Source organism: Cnephaeus nilssonii (genome assembly GCF_951640355.1).
Source record: "Cnephaeus nilssonii genome assembly, chromosome: 6".
Classification (NCBI taxonomy): domain Eukaryota; kingdom Metazoa; phylum Chordata; class Mammalia; order Chiroptera; family Vespertilionidae; genus Cnephaeus; species Cnephaeus nilssonii.
The window spans coordinates 20,871,561-20,882,413 of record NC_137077.1 but is presented as its reverse complement, the minus strand read 5'-3'; the positions used below and the strand labels follow the sequence as shown (position 1 = coordinate 20,882,413).

At 50.3% G+C, this 10,853-nt stretch overlaps 1 protein-coding gene across 1 annotated transcript; it reads left to right on the top strand.

Moving 5' to 3' along the window:
- The first annotated feature begins 734 nt into the window (after positions 1 to 734).
- Positions 735 to 4,445, top strand: RBP5 (retinol binding protein 5). Its single transcript, XM_079775805.1, has 4 exons — positions 735 to 894; positions 1,186 to 1,364; positions 2,777 to 2,878; positions 3,376 to 4,445. Exons 1-4 carry the CDS (start codon positions 822 to 824, stop codon positions 3,427 to 3,429), a joined length of 408 nt encoding a protein of 135 aa, XP_079631931.1. The 5' UTR covers positions 735 to 821; the 3' UTR covers positions 3,430 to 4,445.
- The last annotated feature ends 6,408 nt before the right edge of the window (positions 4,446 to 10,853 follow it).

Below are 10,853 nucleotides of genomic sequence, written 5' to 3'. Positions count from 1 at the left end.
GTCCCAAGCCAAAGAGTGTAAACTTCTCCAGAAAAGCCAACCAAACTCCTCCCTCACCTTCCGCTCTGGACTCTGAACTCAACACCTCCTCAGGCTGCCAACACCCCCCTCTGTGCTTAGGAAGAGCGGTTTCTCCACTCCTTCCCAGTGGTCTTGTAGGACAGAGTCTGGAATGCAGCTCGGCGGAGCTGTCTGGAGTTGTGGGGGCCAGCGCTATAGAATTGTCTTCACTTTGGCTCTTGGTCAGCTGGCTGTCCTCCTTCTTTCCCCACCTTCTCCCCTCATACTTTTCAGGATCCCCAACTCAGACCCAGGATCTCAGAATATTGTTGGAACTCATCCCTGGGTAAGCCTGGAAGAACTTACACTCCACACAGCAAGACCAGCTCCCTCCCAGGGGGACACCACCTCCCCAGGGCTCTGGAATGGTTCCCAAGCCTCCCACAAATGGGCTGGAAGCCAAACTGACCTTTGGAAAGGCTCAAGTCTTGGATGACTGACAGCCCCAGATCCTGCTCCAGGTTCCTTCCTCAGGAAAAGCCGAGGTCCAGCACAACCTTGCCAAGTCCCTGCCCCTCCTTCACGCAGCAAACACCACCCCAAACTCATCATGAGGGGAGGGAGGAGGTCTGGTAGGAGCTCTTATTGCAACAGAGCCCCAGCTCTATAAAAACCCTGGTAAGCATAGACCTTTACACAAGCCTGTCTCTGTGTGTGGCGGCCTGGCTGGAGTCTCTCCTGCCAGACAACACCCCCTCCCTCCTCACCCTGTCTCCTATAGTCTCCTAAGATCTTGATCTCCATCTTGGCCAGCCCGGACAATGCCTCCCAACCTCACCGGCTACTACTGCTTTGTCTCACAGAAGAACATGGAGGACTACCTGCAAGCCCTAAGTAATTGGCCTCACCCCTCCCAGACCCCTCTCACTCCCCTTTTCCCTCTACCTTCCTGCCTCTCCATCCCATTGAGAAGGGGGAATGCTGGGGTTGGACCCTGTGGAAAAGCTCAGGAGCTGGCACCTCTCTTGGGATCCATCTCTAGCCAGGAGTATTTCTAGGAGGGAGTGAATCAATATAGTCCAGACCCAGCTGAGAGAAAGCTCACAGCCCCCAAGGGGCTGCTGCAGGTGGGGGAACCCTGGCTGGCTGGCTAAGAGGACACCGGCTAAGAGATAATCCCCACAGACATCAACATGGCTCTGCGGAAGATAGCGCTGCTGCTCAAGCCAGACAAGGAGATTGACCATCAGGGCAACCACATGACAGTGAAGACCCTCAGCACCTTTCGCAACTATGTTCTAGAATTCGAGGTGGGAGTTGAGTTTGAGGAGGACCTAAGGATGGTGGATGGACGAAAATGCCAGGTACCTTTCCTCAGGTTTGGGTGGGAGGCAGCGGCGGTGTGGATGAGCAAGTAGGTGCTTCTTAACAATTTGGGGCAAAGCAAAATGACCTCACCCAGCCAGAGCCAGGGGAAATGACCACCACAGCATGCTGTGGAGTCCCCCGGATAACCCTAACCGGCTCCTGGTGCTCCCACTCCCACTCTCTCCCTGCCAGGATCTTATCACCGGTCAACTGGACCAAAAGAGCAGGTCACCCTCAGGCCAATGAGCAAATATTTGCTTACCCTCTAGCCTTTGACCCTATTCATCACCACAGTCTTTTTTCCCTTAGCCTCTATAGCTTCACTCCCCGGCATTTCTTTCTGCTTCTTACATATTCTTTTTTATCTCCTTTACAGATCCTAGTTCCCTGTTGCTTTTTATTTTTCTAATGTAGGTACTAGAACTCTTTCAATTATATATGTGGCTTACATTCCCATTATATTTCTACTGAACATTGCCGTTTCACGTGGCTCTCATCTGTTCCTCCCTAGCCTTTCTCACTATCACCATCCTAATTCAGGCCCTCATTTCTCACCTGGTACCTGAAATTAGCCCTCAATCTTAACCCTTCTTTAAACCACTCTGTGTACTGTAGCCACAAGGATCTAACTTGTAAAAGTGACCATGTCACTCCCTTACTTAAACCCTTTCCATGACAATCTACTACACTCCAGGTAAGGTTGTATGCTTCACACAGCATACTAGTGTCCTTCCCACATACACACTAGGTTACAGCCCCTCAGAACTGTTTGCCCTCTTTCTTCTATGCTGTTACTTTCCTTGCTAGAAATTTTCCATTAGCTCCAATCTAATTAACTCCTCACTTCCTTGAAGATTCAGCTCCTCACTCCCATCTTCAACAGATATTATAGATATCTATTTACTGTTCTATCTGATCAAGATTCTGAGCTCCCTGTTTAGCAGGGTCTATCCTATAAGTATTGATTGGAATGCCCAGGCCCACCCAGCTCTGACTCTGAGAGCTTAATCCTTCATTCCCAGGGACACTTCAGCTGTCCTTGAAACTGAGAAAGAGGAGGAAAGAGATTCCCTGATGGGACTCCCAACCTATCTCTTCTTTCCCAAAGGCCCCTCCAGCTTGACCAGAAGTATCCAGAGGACAAAGTCTCCATTCTTCATCACCCACTCCCCAATTTCACACTGGTTATCCTGCTCCCTCCCTGCTCTGCCCTACAGTAGACAAACTGTGGGCCCCCCTCAGTGGCCTTTAGGAGTGGGGGGCAGGGGTCCTAAATCAGAGCAGCCTTCTCACTCAGAATGAAGGGGCTGGAGCAAGACAGTGTCTGCTGTGGTGTAAAAGGGGACAGCCCAACCAGAGTGAGTGGAACTGCCCCCTCAGTCTTCCTCTACTCCTGCCTTGCCTGTAGACCATAGTAACCTGGGAGGAGGAGCAGCTGGTCTGTGTGCAGAAAGGGGAGGTGCCTAACCGAGGCTGGAGGCACTGGCTGGAAGGAGAGACGTTGTACCTGGTAAGCTGGGTGAGGTCTGGGAAAAGGAACCCAAATGGGCATGTCTGGAGAGGGGCCTCCAGCTAGGATTCATGTCTTTGCCCAAATCAGATAACTCTACTACTCTACCTCCGGCCCCCTCTCCAAAGAAAGCAACCAAGAAAGGGGGACAAAAGCACTGGGGAACAAAAGCATATAAAAAAAATTTTTTAAAGCACTGGGGAAAGTTGAGGGAGGAAAAAATAGAGTGGTCAAGGTGGGGCCCTGGCTACAAGTCAAATGAATGTCCATAAATCAAAACTGGAGAGATGGAGACTTCACCATTTCACATTCCCTGACCCAGCTACCTTCCTTCCTCTGGGGTGAAAAGTTGAAGGTCTGGACAATGATACAATTCCTCATGCATCAAATGCTCTAGTTGATGTATCCTGAGGATTAAATGGAAGTCAAGGACCTTGAGAAAGGACTCCAGCTGGCAAGAACTTTCTTTTTCCTCAACTTTCCTTCTTTATCCCCAGGAACTGACTGCAAGGGATGCGGTATGCGAGCAGGTCTTCAGGAAGGTCAAGTAGCCAGAGAGGAGCCGAAGGCCACTCCAGACAGCGCCGGTCCCCAGACTCCTCTTGTTTGTGCACCTTCAAGCCCAGGTTGTCCCAGGTCATCAGTCCCTTTCTCAGGCCCTTACCCTCCCTCTGAGTCCCTCCTCAGCCCTCCCCATGTTAATCTATAACTTGCAGCCCCCAAGGCCAAAGTCCTTTCCTTTTCACACTCCACTGCCCAATAGTGACCTTATATCCAGTTCATGGTCTGGCCTCCTGGATGAAAGAAACAGGCAAAGGGGAAAGGACGCTAGAGAATAACCAATCTCAACTCTCTTTCTTTTTCTTTTTTTTATTTTTATTTTTATTTTTATTATTTTTTTATTGAGGTATTATATGTGTACATATCTTACTCTCTTTCTTTTTCATCTAAGAAAGAACTAAGCGTTGCACATTTGAGGGTTAGTGAAAAGTCTATCCTGGAGGACCTTTTGGAAAACTGTGACTGGGGTTCAAGACTTTAAGAGTCTTTTTGTCTATGTCCTTGTCCTTATTTTGGATAAAGCCTCATATGCTCAACAGAACCAGGCCCAAGGCACTGAACAGAGTTTAGTTTTTCCAACATCTGAATGCATCCTGGCTATCGTATACTTTCATCCTACATGTTGGGGAAGAAGGAGGTGACTGGGTAAGACTCTTTGTGCAGTATGGGAGGAGGGAAAGAAGCTTCTAAATAGTGGCCTGGCCTCCATGTCCACTTTGAGAAGGATAGGCAGCAAGAAGGCCTGAAAAGGGAAACAGATGGAAGATACAAGGCCAAGGGCTAGAAAGATGAGGATCATGGAGGTGTGAAGGCAACAGTAAGAGAAAGACCAATAGGCCTGGCTATAGAGACCCTCCGCTTAAAGGCCAACAAAAATGGGGACAGAGGATAAGGGGGAGAACTGAGAACACCAAGGCCCCTCTCTTAGGGTTCTGGAATCACTGCCCTGGAAAACAGCCCAGAGGATAGGGCCTATTCAGGTTCATGGCCAGCTCTAACCTCTAGCACCTCCCTACCTCCACTGGCCTTGGTTCTTTCAGAATAAAAGTACTGTAAGGACAAGAGTCAGAAAGAAGAGGACTCAGTGTGGGGTGGGGACAGAGTCCGGCTGGGGTGGGGAGGGGAAATTGTTGGAAAGTCCCTGGCTTATGCTCATTAGATGAACACTTCTGCCCCCTGCAATGGCTATGCCCCACACACATTCAGGACAGTCCCTGAGGCTCCGGCCAAGAAGAACTAGGCTTGCAACACTGACCCTACCACACACTCTGGAATACATCTGGAAAAGAGCAAGAAAAGAACTCAGAGGAGAACCGGAAAGCTTATTCCTTGCCCAGACTCTCTGCAGATAACCCCAGCCAAGTGGGGAGGAGACAGAGCCTCCTCTCAGACAAGCTGCCCAGCAGACGCTCCAAGGGCTGCTGGGCCCTACCTTGTCCCTTTCCAAGGTAGAGAGAAGGTGAAGGATGATGCTCCGTGTGTATCCACCCATTACCTAAGTCACCAGGTCAACGCAGTGTCCCAGCCACTCTGAGTTCACAGTGCATATCCAAGCCTCTCCCCACAGGACTGTCCTCTGTGCTCTTCATGTCGGGTCAGTGCCCCTCACTGGAGTCTTGACAGAGGGCCTGACCCAGAAGCTTGGAGGCCTCCATGGTGACTGGCAGGCCCAAATAAAAGCAGCCTCAATCCCCTAAAACTCCTGTGACGTGAGTATCCTCATCCTCCACTTGATCCCACCCCTTCAGGAGCCAGAGGTCTGAAGACCCTCAAAGGAACACAAGCAACCAGAGGAGGACTGAGCAGCTTCAGAGCCCTTTACAAGGGGCTGGGAGCCTGGACCTACTGAGACTAAGAGCTCTGCTGCTGTTTCCCCCTATGGGCAGCAGGGGGCGCTTCTCACCACAGTGGGAGCCAGAGACCCACCAAGTTGTCCTCCCTTCTCTGCCACCTTCTTGGATATTCCATTCCCCACTGGACACACACACACACACACACACACACACACACACACACACAGGACTTCCCAATCTGCATACTCACTCTGACAAGACCCCTACCCTCCTTCAAATCAGGCGGCTCCATTCATTCTGATAGAAAAGATGTTCACTAGGGGCACCAACATGTGAGTAAGGAAAGGACAGGGGAGGAGGCAACAGCCACAGGTGGATGGGTGGGTACCAAAGTGGGTCTCACCCCAGCCCTTCCAGAGGAACAGAGGGTGGGTCCTGAGACAGACTTTGACTTTTTTTTTTCCTTTGGTCCCAGGGAAATGATCAGGAATCCAAGATGTTTATTTCCATCTGAGATAAGGACTGGCACCCATCTAAGCCAGCCCTATGCCAGGCCCCTATCGCACTTCCACTCCACACAGCTGAGATAGCACCATATGGTTACCAACAACTTTCTTGCCTGAACGCCAATTGATCTTGTAGGTCAATCCAGACACTTCTGCTCAGAAGACACTGGCCAACAGTGGGCAGGAGGACAGGAGCAGGTGTGTGTCCTCTGAAGCAGAGCACCACGTGCTGCCCAAGGACTCCGGCTCCAGGTTCTGGGAGGAGGCAGGAGCAGCAAAGTCTAGCCGTGTACCCCTCCCTAGCTGACCCCCTCTCCCCAAAGCCCACATGCCCAGGGAGCTCAGGCAGAAGCAGGAAATCCCTCAACCCTAAGTCACAAAGGCCATCCCCGCCAAGAGGCTGACCCTGGAGACCCTTTGAGGCCACTGCAAATCCTGGGATCCCAAGAAAGAACACAGGCCTGTCCACATAGACCCCTTTTCCCAACCCGAATGTTATCCCCTAAGAGGCAAGAACCCTAACTGGTTTAGGCTTAAATAACCAAAGGTCAGTAAGAGGCCAGCAGTCCCTGATGTGGCTGAGGATAAAGATGAGGGTGGGGCCTGCCCCTGGCTATGGCCTGGTCCTCCCCTCCCCCCCCCCCCCCGCTTCCTGCCCTTCCACAGGCTGCTCTTCCCTCTGGAGTTCACTGCTCCTGCCCCGCCTAGGGACCCCCTCCATCACCCACTCCCAGCTCTCTGGGACATCTCTCCCAACTCCCCCTCTCAGTCAAGATAACACCCATGCCATCAGGGTCCCTGAGCACTGACCTGGAGCCACCCCAAGGCTGTGTCATGTTATGAACAGTTGAGGATGGGGGAGACCTTGCAGGTACAACAGGAGGGGAAAGGATGAGGAGGCCAAATGGGCAAATTAATGGGCTCTGTGCAGGACTCTGATGTCGCCAACCTGGAGTTTTCGTGGAGTGCAGAAAGCAAGAAACAAAGATGGTAGCCAAGGCCTCTGAGGCCAGAGGTGCAAGCAATTGCCCTGCCTGGTCAGGGGCCAGAACCAGCACCCACCAGGGTCTCCTTCTCCTTTCTTAAATCTCAGTCCACAGAATGTCTCTGGTCTGACTCTGTGGGTCCCTGTGCTCTACACTGAATATTGACCCTCACCAAAGGCCAATCAGACCCCAGGGCATGAGATGGACCTTCCACACTCACCCTTCCAGCAAGAACAATGGGGCCTCTGTCCTCTCAAGGACTTCCTGGCCCATCATCTATCTGGGAGTGAGCCTCCTGCCTCCCCAACCATCTAGTCCCAATTCTCACTCCTCCCTACCCCCACTTTTGTTCTGGCCATTAGGAAGAGGGGAAGCCCTAGGACCCTCCATTCTGTCCCCAGTGGGTAGTGCCCAAGTTGAAGGTCACCAGCATAGCCAGACCATTGGGTTTATTGGTAAACCACTTGCCTCAGAGGCTCTAGATCAGTGGTTCTCAATCTTTCGAATGCCACGACCCTTTAATACAGTTCCTCATGTTGTGGTGACCCCCAACCATAAAATTATTTTCGTTGCTACTGTTAATGAATCGTAATGTAAATATCTGTGTGTTTTTTTCGATGGTCTTAGGCTCTACAGCAGCGGTTCTCAACCTGTGGGTCGCGACCCACAGGTTGAGAACCACTAGCAGGGTAGACCGCTAGCAGGGTTGCCTAAGACCATTGGAAAACACAGATATTTACATTACGATTCATTAACAGTAGCAAAATAACAGTTATGAAGTAGCAACGAAAATAATTCTATGGTTGGGGGTCACCACAACATGAGGAACTGTATTAAAGGGTCGCGGCATTGGAAAGGTTGAGAACCACTGCTCTAGATGAACCTAAAATTAAACACATAATTGGGAGGGAGTATTACACAGTGATCAGGTGAACAGGCTCTGGTGTCAAACTACCACCTCTTACTAGTGACGTGAGAATATACAAGCCACTAACCTATGGTAAATAAACCACATTTGCTGGTCATGCAAGGCAATTCCAAGGATTCTTCCTTCCTCCCAGGAATATTCCATCTAAAATTGCTCAGCATGGGACCTGGAATAGAGTAAGCATTGATGAAGTTGGCTGTTATTACTTTTACTATTTCCTTCTTCTTAACTCGATGATTGAAATTCCTTTAACTAGAAGCAAAGCCTTGTATCCTACAGTTAATGTTAAAGAAGGCTCATGCCTCTGAGGTCACACAGTGGTTATATTCATACCAAAGTATAATTGACTGATACCAAAGATTGAGAGACAGTATAGCCCTCACCTTGACTGGAGGTGAGAGGGATGGAAGGGAGTCATTGCCTCCCCCTAAAGCTTCAGGACCAGAATCTCTCACTGTGTCCCATAGTCCCCTCAACCTCAGGAAGACAAGTGTGCTGTCCCAGACTGTACCACCCTACAGAGCCCCTATGGAGTCAGCTGTGCAGAGCCATTAGGCTCCACCCCCACCTGAGTTCCTCTTGGACTCCTCCCCCACAGTACACACTGGAGCTACACCATTCAAGGGGCTGGACCCCCCATGGCAATCCTCTGCGTCCTGGGTCATGTCCAGGGTAGGGAGTGAGGGCTTGTGAGATCTAAACTGAGGTACGACTGGAAGGATCGCTGGGGCTTTGTTAGGTAGGATAGAAAAGGGCTGTGTCCAGGCCCCAGACTTCTCTAGTTATCAGCTGCAGGTGCAGCCACTTTCCCTCAACCTGTTCTGGCTCCTTACCCTTCTTCCCCTTGGATGCCAGCACCCTCGGCCCTGTCCTGGGGTTTTTTTTTCTCATGCTTTCCTCTTGCCCGAGAGTCCTCCAGCCTCTTACCCCTGATCCCCTGCAGCATATCTCCTGTCATCTTTCTACCCTAACGAAGCCCCAGCAATCCTTCCAATCGTACCTCAGTTTGGACCTCATCAGCCCTCACTCCCTACCCTGGACAGGACCCAGGACGCAGAGGATTGACTTGAGTATCAACTGCACAGTTTTCCTTTTATACCAGTGTGTATGACAATCATACGTCTGTCTTGCACACATCTCTTCTACGTACGGTGTGTGGGGAGAGGTGTGTGTATTGTCAGTGTGGCTTTCCATCCACTGTTCTAGAAGACTGCTGAGAGCCAGCACCTTCTCTCTTTGCTTCATGCATGTGACAACAGCTGAGGGTATTCATTGACTCAGGCAGGGGGGGGGGGGGGGGCAGGGCAGAGCTAAAAGCACTGCTTGAGGAGTCACCGTGATCTTGGGCTAATTCTTTCACTCTGTGTGACTTTGTTTCCTCACAGGACTGGTCTTTTCTGCTTTGATGTCTGTGAATGATCTACTCTCTTATCTTTCACTCCCACCTCCTCTCCTTCCCAGCTATTTTCAGAAAACCCTGGCTGCCTGTCCTTGACCCAGCTGTAAGGAAACTATTGTCTTGCTTAATAAAGCTTATCCTTCCAGCTCCCTGATGGAGATACAGTCTCAACACAGGAAAGGGCAGCTGGACTGCAAAGCACTCCTCCTCCGCCAGGTGGCTCCCTTCACCAATGCTACCACTCACCTCTCTCTCCTCTTTTCCACTACTTTTTTTCTGAATAGCATAGATGGGACAAGGGTGCACCTCTCTTTCCTACTACTTTCTTTCTGAGTAGCACAGATGGGACAAGTGGAACCGTTTGAATAAGGATTTATTAAAGGCTTAGCAGAAACAAAGGGAACTAGAACAGAGAATAATATACCAAGTTGATTATCTAAAACTAGAGGCCTGGTGCACGAATTTGTGCATCAGTGGAGCCCCTCATGAAACCGGCTCTCTGACATCCCCTGAGGGGTTCTGGATTATGAGATGATGCAGGCCAGGCTGAGGGACCCCAGGACTGGGGAGAGACATGGGAGGTTGGCCAGCTGAGGAGGGACAGCGGGAGGGCTCCAAGGCGTGTCCGACCTATCTCGCTCAGTCCCGATTGGCCAGACCCCAGCAGCAAGCTAACCTATCGGTCAGAGCATCTCCCCCCCTGGTGGTCAGTGCATGTCATAGGAACTGGTCAACCAGTTGACTGTCTGCCCCCTGGTGGTCAGTGCACATCATAGCGAGTGGTTGAGCAGCCTTAGCATATCATTAGCATATTACACTTTGATTGGTTGACTGAACGACCAGACACTTAGCATATTAGGCTTTTATTATATAGGATACAAATGCAGCCTCACCTATAAACTCCTCATGTGAAAAGAAGGAATGATGCAGGATACAGCAGAACAGCCTTGCTATTAGCAAGCAAGAACAGCCTTGCTATTAGCAAGCAAGGCACATACACAGTATGGTTAAGGAATCCTTTACTGAAGGACTTGACTTCAGGCTTCAAAGTCCACCCAAAGCCCCAGGGGTGGGAGATTTGAAACTGGAATCTCCAGCCTCTGAACTTGCCCTTTGAACAATCTGCTGGTGTGAGACCACAGTCCTAGATTCTCTGGACTCACTAAGGTTACCCTCCCCTAGGTTCGGAGGGCTTCTCCTTCCTGCCCATCCCCTCTCCTTTTCCACAGCTTCTTGGTAGTTTGTAACCCTTTGCTATTCCCCCCCCCCCCCCAAAGCCCCACCTCCTCTTGTGTTTTGTCTGCTGTAAGTCATTGTTTTATCTGTGCAGTCCTATTCCTTGGTGGTGGTGGGTGAAGAGGCCCTTCAGATCTTAGGGTGGAAGAGGAGAGAGAAGGCCAGTGTCCACAAGGGCACTGTGGCTTCAGGTTAATCCATCTGAACTACAATCCTACCTGGCAAAAATAGCATCCTGCCAACTGACCTTCTGCATTTATTGTACTAAAATAACATATCTACTTCTGTGATAGCCAGCCTCTGAGATGGCCCCAGTGATCCCTGCTCCCTGACATTCTCATCCATGTGTCGTCCCCTCCCATACTGTATCAGGGCTGGTATGTGTGACCAATTGAATAGGATATGATACTATGAAGTGATGCTATGTCACATCCAAGGCTAGGTTATAAAAGACATTTCAGATTTTCTGTTCAATATAGTGTCTATAGCTTAAAATTTGTTAAGAAGATAGATCTCGACCTATCCAGTATGGCTCAATGGATAAAGGATCGGCCTGCAGACTGAAG